We start from the raw sequence: 27,817 nt of genomic DNA on the forward strand, positions 1-27,817 counted from the left end.
AGGGGAGGGAGCTCTATGTGGAGTCTTTTGAGGAACCTCCATACTGCTTTCCAAAGTGGTTGAACAAGTTTACACTCCCACCAACAATGCAGTAAGGTTCCCTTCTGGCCACATCCCCTCTAGCATCTGTTGTTATTAGAGTTCTTGACTATAGCCATTCTAACTAGAGTGAGGTGGTATCTCACTGTTGTTTTGATTTGCATTTCTTTTATGGCTAGGGAGGTTGAGCATTTCTTCATGTGTCTATTGGCCATCCTTCTTTCCTCTTCAGAGAAATTCCTCTGTAGTCTTTAGCCCCCTTATTTATTGGGCAGTTGTTTCTTTGAGGATTTGTTGTTGGGGGATTTAATTTTTTGAGTTCCAGGTATATTTTAGATATGAGACCCTTGTCCGTTGTATAGCTAGTTCTTCGCCCAATCGGTGGGCTTTCTATTGATCTTGCTAGCTATGTCCTTTGTCATGCAGAAGCTCTGAAATTTCATGCAATCCCATTTGTCCAATCTTTCTTTGATATGTTGTGTTTCTGGGTCTCTATTAAGAAAATTTTGGCCTGTGCCAAGGAGACCTAGGGTTTCTCCTATTCCATCTTGTAATGTTTTGAGAGTGTCTGCTTTGACTTCGAGGTCTTTGATCCATTTGGAGTTGATTCTGGTGCTGGGTGATATAAGGATCCAGCTTTAGTTTTCTACAAGTGATTAACCTTCAGTAGATAAATGGATCAAGAAAATGTGGTATATATACACAATGGAATTCTATGCCTCCATCAGAAAGAATGACATTGCCCCAGTTGTTAGGAAATGGAAAGACTTGGAAAAAATTATATTAAGTGAAGTAAGCCAGGCCCAAAGAAATATAGGTCCCATGGTTTCCCTTATTTGCAATAACTAGTATATGTCTGAGACAAAGAAACACTGTCAGACAAGTTGATGTTAGGCAAAAAGATTCAAATGTTTTTTTCTTTCTTGCAATTGTTTCCAACATATTTATAAAATGATTTCTTTGCTGCTTTGTACCTCCCCCATGGTATATGCCCTGCTTTCACTGTATTTGATATTGATATAATTTATGGAGGGGAAGGGAAAAAACAAACTGTTTAAATAGGGATAGAGGTGGACCCATTACAACAATGAGATGTACAAGACATTATGTCGAAAAACGACCTTTACAATTTTGGCAGGGTGAGGGGGGTGAGGGAGGGGGAGGTGGGATGGGGGGGTGGAGATGGGAAGGGATGGTATGGGGAAACAAAGGAGGAGGCAACAATGCTTGATAAGAAATGTACTCACTATCTTGCCCATGTAATTGTAACCCTCTGTATGGTATTTTCACACTAAAAAAAAAAAAAAAGATCTGCCGGGCACCGGTGGCTCACACCTGTAATCCTAGCTATTCAGGAGGCTGAGATCTGAAGATCACGGTTCAAAGCCAGCGAGGGCAGGAACATCCGTGAGACTCTTATCTCCAATAAACCACTAGAAAACCAGAAGTGGCGCTGAGGCTCAAGTGGTACAGCACTCGCCTTAAGATTAAGAGCACAGGGACAGCACCCAGGCCCAGAGTTCAAGCCCCACGACCGACAAAAAAAAAAAAAAAAAGAAAGAAAGAAAAAGAAATATAAAATTGTAACATCTGTAGAGTAGTACAAAAAAATGAAACTTTCAGGGTGCCAGTGGTTCATGCCTATAATCCTAACTACTCAGGAGATCTGAGGATCACGGTTCAAAGTCAGAAGTGGCGCTGTGGCTCAAACAGTAGAGTGCTCGACTTGAGCTGAAGAGCTGAGGGATAGCGCCCAAGCCGAGTCCAAGCCCCACGACTGACAAAAAAAACAAAACTCTATCTATTCCATCTTTGTGTTTGGAGCTTAAAATTTTGCATTTTCCCCCAAGTTCAGACTGGATATATGTGTATTTTTCATTAGGAAGAATTAATAAGCTCAGATCAAAAGCACTATGGGAAATCCATGATCAAGAGAGTTCTATACTTAACATTTCTCTTTCACCTGAAAACTATCCAGAATAATTGGTAGTAAGCTCTGAATATATATGTAACTTAAATGAGATAATGTAACAAAGTGCCAAAACTGAGTGGAAATGTTATATACCCTAAAAATAGAAATGGGTACCTGTAACCAAACCATGAATTAAAAAGGGTGGGGGGGAAGAAATGCTATATGAATAGCTATGAGTCAAAGGGTATTATCTAAAGCTGAAAAACCAAGATATAAATGTAATTACATATATCACAAATTAACATTAAGAAAAATAATGCTAACTAGTCAGTGATGGAAAATAATTAAAAACACTAATCTTACTTGTTACTTATAATAAAGAAATGGAACTTATAAACAGAGAAAGGAAGAGGAGAGTGTAACTATAGTAGGAGGAAAGAATATCCTAGGTAGAACAGCACATACAAGAAGGCCCTTAGACAATAGCAAGTCAGAGTTGCTTCAGGAATCAAAAGAAAAAGCACTATGGTTGAAGCAGAGTGATGAAAAAGGATGACAGTAGGAGAACTTAAAAGATCTCCATTGGCTACACCTACCAACTACTCCATAAGACAGAGAAGAATTTTGACCCCATTTCAATATAACACACATTATTAGAGTGTCTCTGACAAAGTGCCAGTGTACACATAGAAATACATATATTAAACTGCCAAAGTAAGTGATTTCAGTATGGGGTAGACAAAGGGAGAAGAGGGATTTAATTTGTTATATCATACTCTTCTATTAAACCTACATGTTTTATAATAGGCATGTTGTTTTTGTATGTAGAAGAAAAATTACTCATTGGAAAAAAACTATTTGGCAGACACATCATTATCATAATGTATTTTTTATACAAAAAGTACTATATGTGGAAATTCTTCCCTTTGGTATTTTTATAGCCTGCTAATAATCACCCAAACTCTGAAAATCCATTGTTTTAAAAAAAAAAGACTATGAAGATCCAAAAATATTTCTTTCCCAATTAAAATATGAAAAAACTGAATATGTATCGTAAAATTTTCAACCCTTGTTCTAAAAATAAAAACAAAAAAACTGTAAGAGAATAGGGATAACTACCATCATCTATGGTAGATTATCTCAGTAGACCTCACCTAGTGTTTTCATCCTTCTGTTGACCCTTCTTTACCCTGAATAGTAGCTGGACCTGTGCCACCTGTGTGTCAGTTGCTAAGACTTAAATAGGTATAGAACAAGTTATACCTTTATTCAATGAGGCAGCAAGTAAAAAGTCTAGTTCCCAGTTCAAGACTACCTGGAGTAGTCTAACTGCATTACGGTATTCCAGTGCATGGATAAAGACTGAGGCATAGTAGTCCTAGCAGCTCAGCTAAGAACAGTCTTCTAACCATTTCTGTCAGTACAGTTTTCTTGTCATTTCTTTTAACACACATAAAAGAGAGAACCCTTCAGCCCAGTCAAGCCCTCAGATGACTATAACCCTCACCCATTATTAACAAGGAAAAGAACCACCCACCCAAGCCCAAAGATATTATATTTTACAAAGAAATGTAAAATATTATGAATGCTTGGTGCTGTTTTTAATCATCAGATTGTCCTTTGTTGTTGGTGTTTTGTTTTGTTTTGTGTCGGTCGTGGGACCTGAACTCTGGGCCTGGACGCTGCCCCTGCCCCTCAGCTCTTCAGCTCAAAGCTAGCACTCTACCACTTGAGCCACAGTGCCACTTCCAGCTTTTTCTGCCTATGCAGCTCTGAGGAATCGAACCCAGGACTCATGCATGCAAGGCAAACACTCTACCACTAAGCCACCTTTCCAGCCCCTGCTGTTATTTTTTTAATATTACTTGGGATTTAACTAAGTGCCGTCCACTTTCTAGACAAGCACTTTACCACTTGAGCCATATCCTGCAAGGCCTTTTGCTTTCAAACAAGAGTTGTTCTCTCTTTTAACCTCTCTTCCAAGTAGATGTGTATGGCCATAACCTGCTTGTTTTTAAGAGATGGTCTCACTAACTTTGTGATACCTCCTTCATAGTAGCTAGGATTTACAAATGCCCATTGCCACATTTAATCATTTGATTTTGTGGTTAGTTTGTTAATATGATCATTTATAATAAACTCTCTTCCAGCAATTAACTTAATCAATCTATGCCTCTTTTCCTAAGCTTATATGCTCGATACACAATTGCTATTCCTTGACAATGTCAACAATACCTTTTAAAAACTCATTTAAAGAGAAACTACTCAATTCTAAATCAGTATGAAATTTTAAATTATAATAACAAAAATGTGTTATCAATGAACTCATTTTTTCTTTGTTTTTCTTGTGATACATCTCATTCAAGAAAAACTAATAATACTCTCAACAAAATATAATTATTACAACAATAAGATAAACTGATAATATTTAATGTGATCATGGTCACTGCTGCATTCAGCAAAAATCTGAAACTACTTCAAGAATTTTTGTTGTATTTTCACAATAAAATAAAAAAATTAAAATTAAAAAAAAGAATTTTTATTGCCCATTTTTGACACTGTAATTATTTTGCATAACAATGAGAAATCATATTAAAGAAATTATTCTTCTCAAAAGGTATTAAAATAGAATATAACCAATAAGCAATGTCAAAAGCCTTAGATGAATTCAAGTAACATATTCAGAAAAAGGTAAGGGAAAACAGGTATTTAAATTTCTCCCCTACCATCTAGAGTTTATTTCCATCACACTCAATGAAACATTATCTGATTCATGTTTACATTTGTTCTTGTGTTAAGAGCATTAATCAAATTTATCCATAATAAAGTATTACTTATCACCAGACTACTAAAAATGTAATAGAATATTAGGAATTTAAGCCATGAAGAACATCTCTTTAAAATCCACATCACTGTCATTTTTTTTTTTTTTTTACCTGTCCTTTTGCTATGAGATAAGCAACAATTGAGGTATGTCCAAACTGAGCAGCCAGGTGAATACAGCTACATCCTTCCCCATCAATTAATGAAGGATCTGCACCGTATTTCATTAGCTGCACAACCATGGATAAATGGCCTTGTCTAAAACATAAAAAAAAAGATAAATACTTAGATGTGTAGTTATTTCAAACAAGATCTTCTGAAAAGAGTAAGCAAGACGATGGTGGTAAGATAACACACACATTACTATTTTAGTTAAGTTACTGAATATGTTATTTTAAAATAAGATTTATGTTAAGAGAATTTTATGGGCCTTAAAAGTCTTAACTAGAGTATCTGTCTTTGATAACTTGATTGCTCTATCAATATGATACTAATCATCCCAAGAACTGAGCTTGTTCTGTAATTATGAATATATATATATATATATATATATATATATATATACACACATGAGCTGCAAAAATAGTATACTTAAAATCTAAAATTTAAGCCAATATTAACTAGATTTAGCATAATTAATTCACTAAGGACACTGGACAATAAAATTTTCTTCTACTACAAGTAACACTGGATAGTACCACCCTGGCATAGCAATGATATTAATTATTGACATAATATATTATTCCATTTTAGCATATCATTAAAAAAAGACAAGCCAAAGAGAAAAATATTCCAAAGCAAATTTAAACCTTGTGGCCCAGTGCAATGGAGTCGAGTTCAGGTCTCCTCCAAGTTGATCCACAATAGCACCTTTAGAAATATAGTACCTATAAGACAAAATTTGTAACAACTTAAGTAGCTTTCATTTTCAATTTTAAGAATTATGTAAAAAATAATGTATACCATTTTAGATCTTGATCAAACTAATGGCCTTGTTTATAAAAAAAAAAATCTTTCAGATAGTTTAAAAAAACTTGTTTTATATCAAATATATTGTTTCTAGAAGAAAAAAATTTCTAGAAATAGTTTTACAAAAGATTTAAAAAAATAGAAATGCCAAATAATTGTATGAAAAGGAAGGCGGGTTGGGCACTGGTGATTCACCCTATAGTTCTAACTACTTAGGAGGTTGATCTGAGGATCACAGTTCAAAAAGCCTGCTGGAGCAGGTAAGTCTGGGAAACTCTTATCTCCAATTAACCACCAGAAAACCAGACAGGGAGCTGTGGCTCAATGTAGTAGAGCACTACTTTCTGTCTTGAGCAGAGAGCTCAGAGACAGTGCCTAGACCCTGAATTCAAGTCACACAATTGACAAAAAAATAAACCAACAAAAATTGATAAATAAAAGGAAGGTGGTTAAATAATCACAAAGATTTAAATATCCTACAGACCCTTGGAATCAGGACAGTTACAAAATAGGTAGGATATAGTCTTCTTTGGGTAGGGAAGCTTTGTAAGCTTATTTTTCTCCTAAGATTACTGTAGATTGAACATACAAAGAATTTTATGAGCTGTATGTTATAACATAAAATTCCCTATTATGCCTTCTATTTGTCATGCCTTTAAAAGCATGTTGTTCTTAAACAGAAAAAGTAATCATGTTGCCTATATATTAATACCATAACATCTTGGTATTCTCTGAAATGAGCATCATCTACCACTTATTACAATAATTTCTTTGGAACTGATCAATACAATGAATCTTGAACATAAATGATTTCAAGGCATCTGAAGTCAAATCTATGTATTTGAGGCTCTCAAGCTGTTCTAAATAATGACGGACTTAGGCTATAGTTCAAAACATTTAATAAAATCATCTTTAATACAGAAATTTTCTGGGAGTGGGGTACTGGTCCTGGGGCTTGAGCTCAGGATCTGGGCACTAGAGCTTTTGTGCTCTAGCATAGTGCTCTACCACTTTCAGATTGGAGATTAATAAGAGTCAGAGATAAAAGCCTGAAAATGGTAAACACCAAAACAAACTTTCCTCAAAAAAAAGATGACATGAAAATATTTTATAACAAAAATAAATTTGGTATGAGGAGATCCATACTGAAGGCAGTATGAAACATGTTCACTGAAGTAAAGCAAACTAGCATGGAACTGAATTTTTAGTTATTCATTTGGCTAATATTCGTCTAGGATTTTAAGGACGAATTCTTACTTGTCATTAGTACTTTACTTCCCTTTCCATTCTGCAGGCTGTGCTTAATTGCACAGCTGCAAACAGTTCAGTCTTTATCTGAAAAATCTGTCCCAAGTATCAGACTACTAAAGATGACTAGGAAAGACTTTCTAATAAAGAAAGGGATAAAAACAGTTTATATTTAGCATATGAAGTATTTGCTATGTATAGTGGTGTGATCTATTACTGTCTCAACTTTTGGCTTTCTTTCTGCTGCTTTGTCTGAAAAATCCACATTCAGAGTATAAGTACCAAATGAAATTGCCTAAACTGAATTCCAAGTTTTATTAAACTTTTTATTGTGTTTCTGTCATTAGGTAGCCAATTTATTTTATTTCTTTATTTGTTTGCTAGTGGTAATGGGGCTTTGAAAATTTTTTTATTATTGTATATTAATTGTAAAAAGTGGTTTCCTGGTTCTATTTCCAAAGATGCATATAATCTACTTTGATCAAATTTCCTATCATTCTGTTTCATATCATTCTTCCCCCTTTGCAAACAATTTTTAATGAATTTCACTTTAGGCAGCATATTTAATCTCTGTACTCCAGTTTCCTCATCAGCAAAACAGAACTGTTATATTTCATATGGGGTTATTTTAAGAATAAGATTTTTTTAAAGTTACACGAGGGCTGGGAAGGTGGCTTAGTGGTAGAGTGCTTGCCTTGCATGCACAAGGGCCCTGAGTTTAATTTCTCAGCACTACATAAGCAAAAAAAAAACACAAGTGGCTCTCTGGCTCAAGTGGTAGAACGCTAGCCTTGAGCTGAAGAGCTTAGGGACAGCGCCCAGGCCCAGAGTTCAGCACCCACAACTGACCAAAAAAAAAAAAAAAGAAAGAAAGAAAGAAAGAAAAAAAAGGTGAAAAAAAGTTACATGAGAAATCACACAGTATACTACCAGACCACAGAAGCTGCCAATGTGTTAAAAGCATTTTTTCCAGAAAAAAAGATATGCAGAATATACAGTTTAAAGTGTATTATTTTTATGATTAGAAACTTCAACAATTTTAAGATAAAATCAACTATTAAGTAGTCAAAAATGCAAAGCACACCTACTTGACTAAATCTATTCTGTTATTGATGGCAGCCCAATGAAGAAGTGTTACATTTTCTTTGTCTGGCTGCCGTACATCATAACCTGCTTCAACCAATTCCCGGCAACGTTCGTATATCCCATACCTTGAAAAGAGAGAGAGAGGAAAAAAAAGCAGTTACCATTTAACAATACATTTAAAGCTAAAAGTAACATTTTCAGAAGAAAATCACAGTCTACTTCCATATTTAGAGATTAAAATGTATTCATAAACATTATTATAAACATTATTCATAAACATTATAGAAAAGTATTCATAAAACGTAAAACATTTCTTTGAAAATACCAATATTTCAGCAACTTTTACTAATCTATTTTAAAGGGGGTGTGTCTGGAAAAGCAGTATGGAGGTTCCTCAAAAGACTAAACATAGAGCACTCCTATGACCCAGCAATCCCACTCCTGGGCATTTACTCAAAGGACCAGAAACAAGGCCATACAAACCATGTTCATTGCAGCATTATTTACCATAGCTAAGATATGGAACCAACCCAGATGCCCCTCAGTACACGAATGGATCAAGATAATGTGGTATATATACACAATGGAATGCTATATTTCTACCAGAAAGAATGGCACTGCCCCACTTATAAGAAAATGGAAAGATCTGGAAAAAATTACATTAAGTGAAGCAAGCCAGGGCAAAAGAAATGTAGGTTGCAAAGTTTCCCTCATTTGTAATAATTAGAATATGCCTACAACATTCTTAGCAAAGGATCACAATAGGCCAATCATTAGGTGCATATGACCATATACAATGAAGGTATCAAAATGATCTCCAAGAAGTGGAAACAAGAGGTTTTTATTATGTTGTTTGCAGTTATTTCTATTTTGTGTGTGTGTGTTAGTTTTCTGTACCCTTTGTCTTGTATATAAATTTATCTGATCCTTGGAAGAGAAAGGAAATCACAGAGACAGCAAGACAAAGGATAAACTAATGCAACAATGATACCCACTAGACACTACATTGGAAATTTACTACTTGGGGGAGAGGAGAGTGGGGAGGAGAAAATGGAAGAAAAATGAGGGAGGGAGGTCACAGTGTTAAAAAGGAAATGTACTCATTACGGTACTTATGTAACTATAACCCCCCCCTTCGTCACCTTTACAATAGTAAGTAAATAAATAAATAAACAAATAAATAAAGGGTGTGGGTACATGTGGGCATGGGCACATATTCTGAAGTCCTGGGGCTTGAACTCAGGGCCCTGGCACTGTCCCTGAGCTTCTTTTGCTTAAGGCTAGCATTCTACCTCTTGAACTATAGCTCCACTTATAGCTTTGTTTTTGGTGCTTAACTGAAGAGTCTCAACTTTCCTACCATACATAACTTCAAACCACATAGGTGGCTCATGCCTATAATCTTACTAAGGAGACTAGATCTGAGGATCGTAGTTCAAAGCCAGCTTAGGCAGGGAATGTCCGTGAAACTCTTATCAGCAAACTCTTAATCAGAAAAAATCCATAAGCACAGCTGTGGCTCAAATGGTAGAACACTCATCCTGAGCAAAATTCTAAGAGACATCACCCAGGTCCTGCTTATGCACACCAGACCAGCATATGTACATGCACACACACAAAATCTTATTTGCAAGAATGAAAACTCTCATGAGGTAGCAGTAAACAGAATACCAGAAATAAAATTTCAATGTTATTTATTTTCCTCCACCACCACTTATTCTACAAAACACTGGAAGGTTATAAAAATACACACCACTAAAAATATCACATACATAAAAATAAGTAACAAAAACACTTAAGTGATTAGAAGAAAATCAAGAAACATAGGGGCTGGGAAGGTGGCTCAGTGGTAGAGCGCTTGCCTTGCATGCATGAGGCCCTGGGTTTGATTCCTTAGCGCCACATAAGCAAAAAAGAAAAAAAGCCGGAAGTGGTGCTGTGGCTCAAGTGGTAGAGCGCTAGCCTTGAGCTGAAGAGCTAAGGGACAGTGTCCAGGCCCCACAACTGGACCCCCCTCCAAAAAAAAAAAAAGAAAAAGAAAAAAAAAGAAAATCAAGAATCGATGTGTAATTAAGTCTTAGGATTCTTTGAAGGTAAACAAAAACAGGTGTTTTGGGGGAAAGAGTACATGCTCATCAGCACATACAGAGAGACTCATCCTTGCTTCTGATTTTCTTTTTCTTTTTGGTTTTGTATTTCTATTGTGAAAATACCGTACAGAGGGGTTACAATTACATGGGCAAGGTAAGGAGTACTTTTCTTATCAAGCATTGTTGCCTCCGCCTTTGTTTCCCCTTACCATGCCTTCCCATCCACGCCCCCCCTTGCTTCTGATTTTTTATCACTGTGTGATAAGATTTTTGTAATTTCTTAATTATGAAAATTTTCAATTATAAACAGAAGTAGAAGGAATAGCACAAAATTTATTTTTAAACTGAGTTTGTACAGTGTGATGAACAGAAAGATAAAATAAACAGTTTCAGAGCAATAAATATCACATATGACCAATATAATTATAGTTTCAGCTGGGGAAAGGAACAGAAAAAAATATTTGAAGAATATTTGCAGTAGCTCCAAACTCCCCAATTTTGATGAAAATCCAAGGTTTATTTATCTGTCTATAAAATATATGTATAATGAATACATCTAATAAGCTTAATAAATTCCAAGTAGGATAAACAAAAAGACATAGCCAAATTATCAAGAGACAAAAACAAAAAAGAATATTTCAAGAGAAAATATGTAGCATTGAGTATATTCTATATACTAAGCATATTTAACTTTTTATGCATTAGCTATTTTTATATTGGTTTAACCCAAATAATTATAATCAATCTTAATATTCTTAGGGCACAATAATAAACTAGTTGATTAGCAAGTACTTAAAGCAATATTCAATAAATTGATGAGGAAGCTGAGATGCTGAAATTTTCCCAAGGTGACAATAACTTGAGACTCATATTTCACTTGGAAAATAAAAAAAGATGTCAAAGAAGAAAATAATTACAACAAAATCCTTACTGTGTAGCCTTGACAATGTCCCATGTACTATAATCATCAATATGAGTTTTCCGCCCAAGAGGTTCACCATATCCATGGTTATAATGACTTTGGGGTTTGATTTCCTGTTTAAAGAGAAAAATCACACACAAAGGAATGAAAAGTAAAAAAACATTTCAATATTTTCATTTGTGCTAGTTGGAAAATGTTTATTATTCAAATGAATAAGCTTTACCTTATTCTGGAGTCCGTATTCTAGAGAAAAAGCATGATCAAATATATTTACCCCTGGTTGATATTCCGAAAATTAAATGCTAAGATTAGAAATGTGTGATAAATTTAGCAGCTGAAATTCATCTTTAATGCTACAGAACTCTCCAAGAAATCAACTCTTCCCCTTTCAGATCCATTTTCCTATTACTCTATCTGCGCAACTCCCAAGTATAAGATTCTAACGTACTTTCCAAATAAAGATCCTAACAAAGGAAAAGAATTCCTATGGTCTTACAGAAAAATCTAACATGTAAGAATATTCCTCTTCTATTATTATCAGCTATTACCTTTACTTAAACTAGTTTATGCTTATGACTTGCTAAGCATTTACCAAGTTGAATAAGAAACAATGGAGCAGGGTGCTGGTGGCTCATGTCTATAATCCTAGCTATTCAGGAGCCTGGGCTGAGGATCATGGTTCAAGGCCAGCCCAGGCAGAAAAGACCTGGAGACTCTTATCTCCAATTGACCACCAGAAAATCAGAAGTGGGACTATGGCTCAAAGTGGCAGAGCATTGAGCTCAGGAATAGCGCCAAGGCCCTGCATTCAAGCCCCATGACCAACAACAAGAGAAATGATGTGCAATTCTAATAAAATCTAAGTCTATTTGAATACAATCATGGCCATCATAACATTTCAGACATGTTATGGAATACATGTATAGTAATACTGTAAAATTATACTATATCTAAAAAAATTCTAGCACCCAATATTGTACTTTTCCTATGTTTAGATATACAAGTACTTATAATGTTACAAATGTCTACTGGATTCAGTTCAGTAACGTGCTGTACAGATTTGTAATAAACAAAATCTTTAAAGGTTAATTTCCTCCGAACTCAGGAATGAGACAAGGATGTCCACTCTCTCCACTTCTCTTCAACTTAGTATTAGAATGCCTAGCAATAAGAGAGGATGCAAACATAAAGTAGATCCAAATAGGGAAAGCTGAAGTAAAACTCTCCCTCTTTGCAGATGTCATGATCTTGTATTTAAAGAATCCCACAGACTCCATCCCCAAATTACTCAAGCTGTTTCGAAACTTTGGCAAAGTCACAGGGTATAAAATTAACCCTCAATGGGCTGGGAAGGTGGCTCAATGGTAGAGCAAACGTTTGCCTTGCATGCATGAGGCCCTGGGTTCGATTCCTCAGCACCACATAAGCAAAAAGAAAAAAGCCGGAAGTGGCGCTGTGGCTCAAGTGGTAGAGCGCTAGCCTTGAGCTGAAGAGCAGAGGGACAGCACCCAGGCCCAGAGTTCAGGCCCCACAACCGGACCCCCCCCCCCAAAAATTAACCCTCAAAAATCAATAACTTTCCTGTATGCCAACAATGGGAAGAGTGCAGCTGAAACCAGGAAAGCAACTCCTTTTGTAATAGCCCCACAAAAATAAAATACTGAGGAATTAACTAAAGAAGTGAAGGACCTCTATGATGAAAACTTTAAAACCCTGAAAAAGGAAATCAAAGCACAACTTAGGAAGTGGAAAAACCTCCCATGCTCCTGGATTGGAAGGATCAATATTGTGAAAATGGCAACACTTCCCAAGGCTATCTACAAATATCAATATTCCAACCTCATTCTTCAATAAAAGAAGCAATCCAAAAATTCATATGGAACAATGAAAGACCCCAAATAGCCAAAGCAATCCTTAACAGAAAGAATAGTGCTGGAGGAATATCAATACCAAATTTCAAATTCTACTACAATGCCATAGTAATAAAAACAGCTTGGTACTGGCACAAGAACAGACCTCAGGACCAATGGAATAGAATTGAAAACCCACAAATGAACCCACAGACCTAGAGCCACCTAATCTTCAAAAAGGGAGCTAAAAAAACAAAATGGAAGAAAGACAGCCTTGTCAGTAAATGGTGCTGGTTAATCACCTGTAGAAAACTAAAGCTAGATCCTTGTATCACCCTGTACTAGAATCAACTCCAAATGGATCAAAGACCTCAAAGTCAAAGCAGACACCCTGAAAATATTACAGGAAGGAACAGGAGAAACCCTAGGTCTCCTTGGCACAGGCCAAAATTTTCTTAATACAGACCCAGAAACACAACAAATCAAAGAAGGTTGGACAAATGGGATTGCATGAAGTTGAAGAGCTTCTGCATGGCAAAGGACATAGCTAGCAAGATCAATAGAAAGCCCACAGACTGGGAGAAGATCTTAACTAGCCATACAATGGATAAGGGTCTCATATCTAAAATATACCTGGAAATCAAACACTTAAATTCCCCAACAACAAATCCTCAAAGAAACAACTGCCTGATAAATAAGTGGACTAAAGACTTAAAGAGAAATTTCTCTGAAGAGGAAATAAGAATGGCCAATAGACATATAAAGAAATGCTCAACCTCTCTAGCCATAAAAGAAATGCAAATTAAAATAACATGGAGATTCTACCTCACCTCAGTTAGAATGGCTATAATCAGGAAATCTAATAACAACAGATGTGGCCAGAAGGGAACCCTACTGCATTTTTGGTAATAGTGTAAACTTTTCAACCACTTTGGAAAACAGTATGGAGTTTCCTCAAAAGACTCCACATAGAGCTCCCCACTTTTGGGCATTTACCCAAATGATCACAAGCAAGACCATACTAAAGCTACCAGCACAACTATGTTTATTGCAGCATTACATACCATAGCTAAGATATGGAACCAACCCAGATGCCCCTCAGTAGATGAATGGATCAAGAAAATGTGGTATATATACACAATGGAATTCTATGCCTCCATCAGAAAGAATGACATTGCCCCATTTGTTAAGAAATGGAAAGACTTGGAAAAAATTATATTAAGTGAAGTAAGCCAGGCCCCAAAAAACAATAGGTCCCATGGTTTCCCTTATTTGCAATAATAACTAGTATATGTCTGGGCCAAGCAGAAAAGGGCAAAAGCTATGTACATATGACCAGATAAGATGATGTTAAGTGAAACGAACCCCAAGATAGGAACACAAGTGGTTTTTTTCTTTCTTGCTACTGTTTCTAAGGTATTTATAATGTACCATGTGATTTCTTTTGTTTCACTGTATGTTTCTCCCCCACAGTATAACCCCTGTTTTTACTGTATTTGGTGTCAGTGCCCTGCATCTTGTATATACACTTCTCTAATTTGGGGAGGGGAAGGGTAAAAAAAAAAAAAAAGCTTAAATAGGGATACAGGTTGACCCATTGTAACAATGAGATGTACAAGACACTATGTAGAAAAATGAACTTTACAATTTAGGCAGTGGAGGAGGGGAAGGAGGAGGAGTGTTGTTGAGGAGGTGGGAGGGAAGGGATGGTAGGGGAAAAACAAAGGAGGAGGCAACAATGCTTGATAGGAAATGTACTTATTACTACCTTGCTCATATTACTGTAACTCTTCCGTACAGTATTTTACAATAAAAACATTAAAATTTTAAAAATCTATAAAGGTTATAAGATACATATTTTAAAAATCTAAGTTTAAAAAACAAGTCGTTTAAGGATACAGGTGGACCTGTTGCAACAATGAGAAGTACAAGGTCATGTCGAAAACAAGCTTTACAACGTTGGTGGGGGAGGGTGAGGGGGAAAGATGGGGGGGTAAGGGGGAGGTAGGGAAGGGATGTGAAGGGTAAACAAAGGAGGAGGCTGCAATGCTTGATAAGAAATGTACGCATTATCCTGCCCATGTAATTGTAACCCCTCTTTACAGTATGTTCACAAAAAATATATAAATTTTAAAAAAAATCTAAGTTTACAGATAAAGGTATCCAATTTTCCCAAAAGCACTCAGGCAGGGGTTAAGAACTAAATAGCATTATTAAATGCTGCTAACTACTGCAAAGTGCTGTTGAGAATGCTAGTTTTACATTAAGTTTTAACTCTTCATTTGAATAAACATTCTATAATGCCTTTTATGGAATGAAACAAACTGCTGGTGAGGCCTTCAGGCCTTTGAATGGTAGTGGATACACTCTTTCCTTCATGCTTGGTAGCCTTGAGTGGGTAACTGTCAGCAAATGCCAACTGACCAGAATGCCCTTGCAGCAACCCAGCTGCAAGGCTGGGTTATGATAACCACTCTAATATTAGACACCCTAATTCCAATGTAACTTCAAATGCACCCAGAAATCCTATACCAAAAGGCCTGGTTCCAAACAGAAGCATTCCAGACAACTTGTATTAGACTTGGAAGGTAGTAAGACAAGTAAGTAAGGCAAGCCTTTGTGAGCCTAATCATCTGCAGCTACTTACAAGATGAGATAGAGATCACCTAGTGAGGGCTATGAGGTCTACTTTTCTTAAAAATCAAGTCCAGTAGGTTGAGCTACAAACAAAAAAAGAGACAACAGAGCCTCAGTAGGCTGATGGCAACAAATGTTTACACCAGCAGTAGTGGTGAGAGTTGTAGAAAATAGCTGCTGAGCAGAAGCAATCTAAAGCAGGAGAGAAAGGGTGACAGAGGATGGAAGAAGCATAAAGAAGGCAAGACAAGACAGAAAGTCAAGATGGCAAAAAGTGGTGAGCACAAGACTGAGCCTCGGCGACTAGAAGAATTCCTGGAAGCTGCGAAGCTTTGAAGACTAAGAGTCTCAAAGCCCAAGGCTGCAACACTAGCTGATGCTAGTAGTAGCTAGTAGCTGATGCTACTGCTACCTGTAACTAGTACTTAGAATTGAGAGATTTACTAGCTGCAAAGAGCGAGGCTACTGGCAATTAAGGCTCACAGTGATAAGACTGTATATCTAATGCTATAGGTCTCTGACCTATATAATTTCAGGGCTTGAAGCTATAAGCTTCTGAACCTGTTGGTCCAATTCATAAGCCTTCATCAATTAAGGACCCAGGACTACCAACCCTAGAAGTGCTATTCCTCTTCTACTCATGATTTCCATCTGAGTTACACAAAAGGATCCTAGCCAGCACATCTGTAACCACACTGTCGAGATTTGTCTATGATATTCACATGGTGATGAAGTCACCTAACATCTCAGACCATGTCCTATTCATTAAGCAACTCATCAAGATAGTTCTGAAAATATCAAATGTAATATTACATAAAAATTAATTACATGGCAGTAAGACTACTACATTCATTCAAAGCTTACATACTATTTTTAATTTTCTATTTAAAATACAAAATTTGCTATAGTCAGCTTCCTCAGAATATTACAGCACTAACAAATTACTTCTTCCATCAGTGAAATTGTATTGTTTGGTATCTTTCTGGCATAAATATATAAATATGAATAAAGGATAAATCATTTAATATGTAGATAGAAAGAAATCCTTAAAACAACTTATATTCACTTCTTTCTGGTCACATCACCTACCACAATCACTTAATAACACAAAAGTAAGGGGATTTCACTGGAAACAAATCTATGCTTTACTATCACTACTCAATTTGTGCTAAAAATTCTAAAACTAATTTGAGCCATAAATTTAGAAGACAAGCAATTTGATTACCACCTTTTAATTGATATATAATTATTATTAATATTTTCAACAAAAAGGAATTTTAACCAGGTGCTGGTGGCTCATGCACCTATAATCCTAGCTACTCCGGACACTGAGATCTAAAGATCATGGTTCAAAGCTAGCCTGGACAGGAAAGTATGTGAAACTCTCATCTCCAATCAACCACTAAAAGATGAAAGTGGAGCTGTGACTCAAGTGGTAGAACATTAGCCTTAAGCATAAACGCTTTTTTAAACAGTACTTTTGAGATGCTGGAGGGGATGTGTCCAAAAGGGAATGCTATACTACACTCTTGGTGGGAGTGTACACTTGTTCACCAATCTAAAAAGTAATATGGAGGTTCCTCAAAAGACTAACCATAGAGCTTCCATATGACCCAGCTATCCCACTTCTGGGCATTTACCCAAATGACCACAAACAAGACCAAACTAAAGCTACCAGCCAAGTATGCTTATTGCAGTATTATTTACCATAATTAAGATATGGAAGCAACCCAGATGCCCCTCAGTGGATGAATGGATCAACAAAATGTGGTATATATACACAATGGAAATCTATGCTTCCATCAGAAAGAACATCATCCCATTCATAAGGAAATGGAAAGACTTGGAAAAATTCTATTAAGTGAAGTAAGCCAGACCCAAAGAAATATAGGACCCATGATTTCTATCATTTGTAGTAATCAGTATATGTCTAAGATAGTCCTAGTAGATGAAAAGAATATCTCAATAGCTATGTACATATGACCATATAAGATGATGCAAAGCAAAATGAACTCTAAAACATGGGAACAAAAGGTTTTTCTTTGTTGTTGTTGTTTTAAATGTACTATGTGGTTTTTTTTCTTTTGTGTTTTTTCCCTATGGTTTATCCCATTGCCACTGTATCTGATTTTGGTACCATGGGTATTTAGATACATATATGTGAATTAGGGAAGGGAAGGGGAACAACAAAATGGTGAGACAAAGGACAAAGGGTGAACCAATGCAACAGCAATACTCACAAGACAATATGTTGGAAATGATATGTACAACTTGGGGGTGGGAGTTGGGGGTGAGGGAAAGTGGGGGAAAAATGGGGGGGGGGTAACAAGTTTGATAAGAAATATACTCATTACCTTACTTATGTAACTGTAACCCCTCTGTACATCACCTTAACAATAAAATTAAATTTAAAAAAAAAACAAAATAAGGTACTTTTGTTATTTATCGCTTTTAAACACTAGATGTTAGAAACAAGTTTAGATAAACTTAGCAAAATGTATTTGAACAAAGAACAATTCCTGGATTAGACAATATTAATATTATAAGAGAACCGGAATGAGAGCAGACAGCCTTTGTATGCTGAACTCAAAAGCAAAATTAATTACTTGCTTGGCTACTAGTCACTGGCTTTATTTAGACATGGTCTATTGGGAAGTCCCCAGGTAACAGCTAATTGGCAAAGTTTTTATTAGATGTTGATCGGCAGGTTTTGATTGATATAGTTCAAGTTACATTTTTCCGTTTTCACCAAATTAGATTTTCGTTTGCTGATGTAGGAACCCAAAGCATTAGATCCACCTCAGCCTAATGACCTCTCAATTAAATCTCTTTTATTTAGGGCTTTAAGTAGATTTCTTCAACTTGAAAAGATTCATTTGCTTTCCAAAAAGTTTCAGAAATTTTGCTGGGGATGTAACAAAACACTTCCCTAGCATTCACGAGACTCAGGGTTCAACCCAGCAAAAACACATATAAATTTCTAGGTTACAAGTCTTTCTTTCTAAGACTAATATACAATAAAATTATATATAAAACAGAAGATACTTGGCAAAATTTTTCATGTATCTAGTTGTCAGCCACAGATTTTGACAGTGCTGGTTTTGTCAGCTGTTGAACAGACTCAAAGGAGAACATTTACCTCTAAAATAAGCCACACTACAAGTGTAGACAGAAATGAGAAGACCTGGTATAATCTTACATGGAACACACACACACACACACACACACACACACACACACACACACACACACACACACACACACACACACACACACACACACACCACTCACTCAAATATATACTGCTGGTAAAATCTTACATGGAACACACACACACACACACACACACACACACACTCACTCACTCACTCACTCACTCAAATATATACTGCTGGTAAAAGGATACCAGGATAGCCAAGTCCTGTAATTCTAGCTATTCAGGCTCAGATCACAATTTGAAACCAGCCTGAAAAGTCCAAAAGACTATTATCTCCAATTAACCACAAAAAAGCTCAAAGAGGAAGTATGGCTCAAAAGGTGGAGCACCAACCTTAAGCAAGAAAAGGCAATAGTGTGAGGCTCTGAGTTCAAATCCCAGTACTGGCACATGTGCTACACACACACATATACACACATAAAAAGAAATCAATCAATCAGTATATTATGACAGGATTCAAACTCTCAAATTTACAGAGCAGGTGGGGAGCCAGTGCTAGTTTATGTGTCAAGATGGTATTACAATTTCATTCATATGCCCTGGTAGAATTACACAGTATTTGTACCCTCTACACAATGGTACAATGTAAAGAGTCTGCACGCACAAATGGATACCTAAAATACCAGAAAATAATGAACTTTATGTACAGCTTTTTTTTTACACATGGCTTTTCCATTTTGACTAAAAACTTCTTACATACAGCAATTTTAACTGTTGCCTTCTAAAATATGATAGCAAAACTTTTCTTTCTTCACAGCTTCACAGATGGAAGACTCTTACCCTATATCTTAACAATCTCAGCCTACAACCTTTTTCTGACCTTAAGAAGTTTTACCTTTTCCTTTATTTATTGCTTCTTTTAGCCATGATCTAATTGCCAATATTATAACCTTTATTCTTTGGTGAAATTATTAAGTAAAGTAAGGGTAGTCTGAACACAATCACTTTGAGACACTTCTTGATCTGGTAACTGACATTTCTACCAAAGAACCAAAGGCCACATTGTATATAAAGTATGGATACACTAGACAAAGGAAGGATATATATAATCCTATACAAAATGGAGCTACATTACATAGATTTCATCATGTTTCTTGGAATAGAACATAAAACTCATGAACAGTTTATTTCTGGAAGGCAAAATATAATTAATTCAGAGACAGTAAAATATAATAACAAATATATAAGAAAAGACACTCCAATTCTCAAATAAATAAATTCCTAAACCAAAACAGGCACCTGCCTAGCAAACATGTGGACCTGAGTTCAAACTCCAGTACTGGCATGGGGGGGGGGGGGGGGAGGGAGAGAAGGGTTAAGGGAAGAGGAGTGAAAAACAATCCAATAAAATGATAGGGGTGTGTGTGTGTGTGTGTGTGTGTGTGTGTGTGTGTGTGTGTGTGTGTGTGTGTGTGTGTGTGTGTGTGTGTGTGCGCGCGCGCGCGCGCGCACGCGCGTGTGCCACAATATACAGGTTAGCTGCTGCTGCCTTTAGGACATAGCCCACATACATAGGTATGTAAACAAGCCCACAGGTATTCAGCCATATTTTGTTCTTGACTTGCACTGTATGGCTGCTGCCAGTTATCATTCTAGTAAGTTAAGACTCTGAACAGAGAAGCTAAATTAAATTAAGTATTTATTTGAGCTGCTCAAATTTAATTCTATTAAGTTTATAAAACTATTACAACATTATAAAGCATTGCTGAATGGAAAGAAAATACTGAACCAAATGTGAAATCTTCTTAAAACAAAATGAAACAAAAAGCATACAGATGAAGCTCATTGGAAATAAAACTTCATTCTTTTATTGTAAAATAAATGTACTCACTCCACAGTCAGAAACATGTAAACAATTCTGGCAAGAAAGGAAAATTTAGGTAGTAATGAACCAACCTCTGGAAATAATATATCAACTTTTTAAAAGGAATAGTGGGTAGGTCCCAGTAGCTCATGCCTTTGGGCCTAGCTAATCAGGAGGCTGAGATCTGAGGATGATTGCTCAAAGCCAACCTGGATGGGAAAGTCCACGAGATTCTTATCTTATCTCCACTAAATTAACAACTAACCCAGATGTATAACTGTGTCTTAAATGATATAGGGCTAGCCTTCAGGCCAGGTGCTTGATGGCTCACACCTGTTATCCTAGCTCTTCAGGAGGCAGAGATCTAAGGATTACAGTCAAACCCAGCCCAGGCAGGAAAGTCCATGAAACTCTTATCTCCAAAATAAAAAAATAAAAATCACCAAATATGCCAGAAGTGGAACTGTGGCGTAAGTGGTAGAACACTAGGCCTGGAGCAAAAAGAAGCTCAGAGATAGCTCCAGGACCGGAGTTCAAAACCCAGGAACAGCACCAAAAACAAAAAAACAAACAACTAAAACCTCAAGTGACAATGCCTAGGCCCTAAGTTCATATAATGAATTACATTAATATAATGAACATAAATGGCAATAGATAGCAAAGAAAACCAGCTGCTAGTAAGACATTTTTTTTAAAGAAATGTTCCTTTAAAATGTAATTCATTTACTATGTCAACAGATGGCACTACTTTCATGTCACAATCCTTCATTAACTCTGGTTTTAATGCACTACTTAAGGAAGAATGGACCAAAATGACTTGGTTAATTGGGAATGTGGAATGGCAAGATTTCAAATTAAGTTTTCAGTCAAAACCAGACTCATATAATATATTCTTGCTGTAGCGCCACTCTCTCAAGAAGAGTATTAGATAGTTGGTTCTAATAAAGAGTCCAATTTATGACACTGGTTCTCTTTATGCTTTAATACCACCATTGACTCAAGTCAAAATATCAACTTAACGAGAATGTTTGGCATGGTAATAATAAATGAAAATTTTGCACTAGGAAAATGTTCATACATCTTTAGCTTCTTTGAAAACTAGTTCTAAGCAGGGTGCCTATGGCTCACACCTGTAATCCTGGCTACTCAACAGGCTGAGTCTAAGGACTCTGGTTTGAACCAGTCAAAGCAGAAAGTCTCTAAGACTTATCTCCCATTAACCACCAAAAAGCCAGAAGTAGAACTGTTGCTCAAGTGGCAGAGTTTCAGCCTTGAGTGAAAAAGCTAAAGGACCAGCAGCCCAAACTCAAGTCTTGGACACATTTCCAATTAGGTTCCAGAAAGCTGAAGCAGAAAAAAATAATTCTGGAAAATTGTGAGGGAGCACTTCTTAAATATTGTAAAAAAAATTAATATATGAGTAACATGCACATGTAAATTAAATTATTTAAATACAAAAACGTAGAGAAACAGGGCTGAAAATCCAAAAAGGCAACAGGAATCTGTACAGTTTCTTAGAGTAATGTGAAAATCCTACCTTCAAGTGAGAATAAACATACATTTAGCACTCTCACTCAGTAGGTTAGAGCTCAGGGAGGTTGTTTTTCTTCTCTTTTGGTGCTGGTTCTGAGGAACTCATGGCCTGGGCACTGTCTCTTAGCTTTTTCATTCAAGGCAAGCACTCCATCACTTGAGACACAGCTCCATTTCTGGTTTTTGGTTTTATTTTTGGTCAACTGGAGATAAGAGTATCATGGGACTTTCCTGCAAGAGCTGGCTTCCAATAACAATCTTCAAATCTGTCTCCTAAATTGCTAGGATTAACAGGTGGGAGCCACCTATGGCCAGGTAATCAGAGTTTTAAGTAAGGAAATAACAGGATTAGATATAAAACTTTAAAGATCACCTACGAGTCTTTAAATCTCATTTTCTGCATGAGGAACAGGAATTATTTTTTCTTCTTTTCCTATTTCACTCATACTTTAACCCTGTTATACAAAAATAAATACTTGCTGAAACCTTTTTAAATTATGTAATGAATTTTATTTTCTCAACACCTCCAAAACCTATTCTTTCTCCATACTTTTTTTTTTTTAAAGAAGGTATTATGCCTGGAATGGAACCCAAACTGTTCACATTTACCAAGCACTCTACCACTGAGTCCCTGTCCTGTTTATCAAAAGGTGTTTATATCCCACCAGTATGATGGCACAAGTCTGCAATTCCTACAAAGAGAAAAGCAGATGCAGGAATTCTAAGCCAGCATTGGCTAAATATGAGTTCCAGGCCAGCCTGCTACATGAGTTTCTGTCTCAATTTTTTTTTAGGCATTTCTATTATCCAAGCTAGAAAATATATTCAACTTTGACCTTGACTCCTTATCCCTCAAGTCTCAGGAGCAATTATTTACAAATTACCACTATGTTCCTTTTCTCAAAACAATTGGCCCCCTTCTATTGCCCTGTTAATATATTTTCAAGTAGTTATTCCATATTCCATATTACTGTCCCTATAACTTACTTAAAATTCTTAAAATCACACATATAGGAGAAACAGATACCACTGTAGCAGTAATTCAAAAGCTTTTATGAATCTGTCTCAATTTACCTTTTCCAGCTTTAATATCCACCATTCCCTCTACAAATGCTACATGGTTAGCAGTGAAGCACTTTAAAAAAACCTCAGTATTTCTGCTCATAATTGCTATTCATAAATGTATCACATCTCAAGCTTGGGCTAGCTTTTTATAAATTCTTAGATTCACAATTCAAACTTCACCAAAGCCTTTCTTATTTCCCTCAAGAGGTCTGCTACTCTAAACATTGCTACAAACAAGTATTATGTGATGGCATTTGTGTTAATTTATCATCACTGTCACAACCTTAATAGCTTAAATCAATGTAAAAATTTATTATCTCACTGTTCTGAAGGTTAGCAGCCCAAAACCACTACCACTGACTAAAGTCAAGATAAGATCTCCATCTTTTAAGTCCTTTAGTATCATAGAAGAATTTATCAGAATTGACAGTTTATCTACTATAAAGTAAAAATAATAATAAAAGATGATACTTCAACCTACAAATTATATAGTAGAGAAACATGGGTTTGACAATCAGAGAGTTTAGGTTCTAAGACAAACTAGCAACTTTGAAGATATGAACCTGAACAAATTACTTCACTTCTATTTCTTAATAAATAATAAAATGCACTTACTATGCAGAACTACGATGAAAATAAAAGACCAAAGCTGAGAAGCAACAAAGTGACCTTCAGTAGATGAATGGCTAAAGTGTGGGATATTCAATGAAATATTACTCAGTGTTTTTAAAAGAATTGACCTATGAAGCCATGATGACATGAAAGAAACTGAAAAGAAATATGCCTAAAAAGCCAATATGAAAAGCTACATATTATAGCATTCTCTATGACATACCAGAAAAGTCAAAACTATAGAAAGTAAATATATCGATGGTTAGCTGGGAATACTGGTGTACACTTGTAATACAAGCTACTTGAAGGAGGATAGAGAGCTGAAAGCCAGCCAGGACAACATCAGTGAGACTCTCCCTTAAAACCAAATAGAAACAACATAGCAGCTGTGCACTGGTGGCTAACACTTGTGGCTACTGAGGAGGCTGAGCTCTGAGTACTATGGTTCAAAGCCAGCAGAGGCAAGAAAGCCCTTTAGACACTTATCTCTAATTAGCCACCAAAAACCCTGATGTAGAGCTATGGTTTAAACATTGGAGCTCTAGCCTTCGGCACAAAAGCTCAGGGACCGCACCCAGCCCTGAGTTCAAGCCCTAACACTGGTGCACACACACGCGCACGTGCTTACACACATGAGATTATAAAAAATGTTGGATGTTTGCACACTTTTTTGTTTTCACCAATGTGATTATGAAAACTAACTTTATTAGTTCAAGCCCTAGTACTGGCAAATACATAAGCATACAAGCATACATGCATACATACATATACATACATAAACATAAACACAAATAAAATAAAATTTTAGATTAAAAATAATCAGTGCTTACCAGGAGCTAAGGAATAAGGACAAAGGAACAGTCAGATTAGAGAATGTTTAAGGCAGTGAAACTATTCCGCATGACAATTTAAGTTAATGATAAGTTAAAAATGCATTTGATTCACCTAGCCTAGAATATGTTAGGTATATTCTTTCTTTTTCTTGTTGGTCATGGGGCCTGAACTCTAGGCCTGGGCACTGTCTCTGAGCTCTTCAGCTCAAGGCTAGTGCTCTACCACTTAAGCCACAGTGCCACTTCTGGTTTTCTGGTGGTTAACTGGAGATAAAGTCTCATGGACTTTCCTGCCTGGGCTGGCTTTGAACTGCAATCCTCAGATCTCAGCCTCCTGAGTTACTAGGATTACAGGCGTGAGCCACTGGCACCTGGCAAGTTAGGTATATTCTTACGATTACATTGCTGAGAGTTGTGGTCTTCTGCCTAACCCAGCATTATAAAAAAAGTACCTGCATATTGCCATCCCAGAAAAAAAACATCTAAATAAAAAATTATGAAGTATGGATTTTTTTTCCTATTTGTATGGTAAGTAGAAAAAATTTAAGTGGCAGACCTGTCATGTTAGAAACACATTTTTCTTTTTTCTTTTTTTTTGTTGGTCATGGGGCTTGAACTCTGGGCCTGGGTGCTGCCCCAGAACTCTTCAGCTTGAGTCAAGGCAAACATTCTACCACTTGAGCCACAGTGCCACTTGCAGAAACACATTGTTCTACATTCACTAAATATCATACAACGCCCAACACGAAGAGTGATAACTAATATAAAGTACGAACTTTAAATGAGTGATGCATTGATGTAGATCCATCTATTTTAACCAATGTAGCACCCTACTGCTGAATGCTGACGGTAGGAGGAACACACTGTAGAAGGAGAGGGTAGATGGGAACTCCTTGTTCAACTTTGTAGAATAAAACTTGAAATGACTCTAAAAAAATTTTAAATTTAAACCATATCCAGTAGTGACCTCTAAATAGTAATCAACTCTCTATCTTAAATATCATTATCTTTATCATGTTGTCCTGTGCTACTAAAAACAGGTGACCTGGATTTAATGCTGTCCTGCCACTTACTATAAAGTTGCTTGATCTCTCAACGTTTCAATTTCCTTAACTGTCAAATAGATGTCAAAAGTTTTAAGAATTTAATGTGCATGTATATTTGAGATGCCTCGCTCATAGTTATAATTTGGTAAGTGTTAACATTATTATTATGTGTCATACAGAGGAGAAACCCATTAAAAGTACTCCATACAAAGTGGTGCTGGTTGCTCAAGCCTATAATCCTAGCTACTCAGGAGACTGAGATCTGATGATCAAGGTTCGAAGACAGCTTGAGCAGAAAAGTCCTTTAGTCTCTTATCTCCAATCAACCAAAGAGCTGGAAGTGAAGCTGTCACACAAACTGATGCAAAGCCAGCCTTGAGGAAAAAAGCTAAGGAGTATCACCCAGGCCCTAGATTCAAGCTCTAGGACTGGCATACACATATACCCCTACCATACATTTAAAAAAATAGTTTATGCAACGTCTCATACATGAAATGTAAAATTAGTGCCATTGCTCCTCCTATTATTATAATACCACTTTTCCTACATATTAAAGTGGGTATTGGAGAATGAAGGATAAAAATGGAGCAGTGCTTATCAGAATGCCCCTGGAACTTTAAAAAAAAAGATTTTTATGTGTGTAGATCACAAACCCACATATTGAAAGGTTATGCATGGAAGAGTGTATATTCTCACAAAGCTACCCATAAGATTCTAATACAGGATCTGGGTGCAGTGGCTCACATTTGCAATCCCAGCTATTCCAGAGGCAGAGATAAGGAGGATCAAGATACAAGGCCAGACTAGATAAAAAGTTAGGATGAATTGGGCACCTATGGCTCACAGCTGTAATCCTAGCTACTCAGGAGGCTGAGATCTGAGGACTTGGGTTCAAAGCCAGACCGGGCAGGAAAGTCCGTGAGACTCTTTTTTTTTTTTTTTTCCCTGTGAGACTCTTATCTCCAATTAACCACCAGAAAACCAAAAATGGCACTGTGGCTCTACAGCAATGAAGAGCTCACGGACAGCACCTAGGCCCAGAGTTCAAGCCCCATGACTGACAAAAAAAAAAAGTTACCATGATATCCACATGAATGCTGACATGGTAGCACATCTGTAATCACAGCTATGTAAGAGGAATAGGTGGAGCAATTAAGGTCACTGTCTTGAAAAAATTGTGAGACCCTAATCTGGAAAATAATTAAAGCCACAAAGGACTAAGAATGTAGCTCAGGTGATATAGCACTTGCTTAGTGAGCACAAAGCCAAGTACCACCAAAAAGGAAAAATAAATAACTCTTTCTCTTTTTCTCTCCATGCAACTTATCTTCCCCATGAGTATAGTTCTAAAGTTATATGCCAGAGATTAATAAAATTTAATGGGAATATAATTCAATACCAATTTTTTAGTTTCGGTTGGTTATCTAGATCAGAGGTTGACAAAATAGGACCCTTGATCTAGCATCTGATTTTTTATTATCTTTAAATAGTTGCACAAAGGGATTGTAATTCAACATGTCAGTTTATGCGACTCTTGATACATATCTTTCAATTTATCAAGACAGATCAATTTTACTTTGTCCATCACTCTTCTTCCACCTCCTTATCTCAAATGCATCCATCCCCCCTTCAAATCACCTGGTTCCATTTTCACATATGTGCACTGAGAATTATGACTGTATTTGGCCACTCTTCATCTTTCCATTTGCCCTCCTCCCCTACCTTGAGTCCTTATCATCTGATTTTATGAAGTTTTATAAAAACACAGCATACCTATTCATTTCTACACTGCTTATGGCACAGTTCAGAAGTGGCTAAAAAAGCATATGACACATAAACTTGAAAATACTTACTATATGATCTTATTTTAAAAAAAGTTTACCAATTCCTCATCTAGATTATTCACAGAGAATGTTTTTCAGACAGTATAGTAACATCTCAGTAAGAATTTATCTTTCACATGATTTTTCAGGGCTAGAGGCATGGCTTAGTGGTACAACAACTACTTATTTGCAAACCCAAGGCCCTTGAGTTCAGACTCTACTTCCACTAAAAACTAAACAAAGCACAAGTGAAAGAACTATTTGATATATGCCAAAAAATGCTTTAGGTATCTCCAACCTTATATGTC

General features: G+C 36.3%; 1 protein-coding gene across 2 annotated transcripts in view; it reads right to left on the reverse strand.

Moving 5' to 3' along the window:
- The window catches only part of Zdhhc17 (zinc finger DHHC-type palmitoyltransferase 17), a 72,002-nt gene that overhangs the window by 36,893 nt on the left and 7,292 nt on the right, over positions 1-27,817 (reverse strand). For both annotated transcript variants that reach the window (XM_042698620.1, XM_042698619.1), the window contains exons 2-5: positions 11,099-11,202; positions 8,080-8,202; positions 5,584-5,661; positions 4,888-5,032 (exon numbers count right to left, since the gene is read on the reverse strand). In XM_042698620.1, coding sequence (XP_042554554.1) covers positions 4,888-5,032; positions 5,584-5,661; positions 8,080-8,202; positions 11,099-11,202 — 450 coding nt within the window. The remainder of the gene's footprint in view (positions 1-4,887; positions 5,033-5,583; positions 5,662-8,079; positions 8,203-11,098; positions 11,203-27,817) is intronic.

This window comes from Dipodomys spectabilis, unplaced genomic scaffold (genome assembly GCF_019054845.1).
Source record: "Dipodomys spectabilis isolate Male_0828 unplaced genomic scaffold, ASM1905484v1 ptg000234l, whole genome shotgun sequence".
Classification (NCBI taxonomy): domain Eukaryota; kingdom Metazoa; phylum Chordata; class Mammalia; order Rodentia; family Heteromyidae; genus Dipodomys; species Dipodomys spectabilis.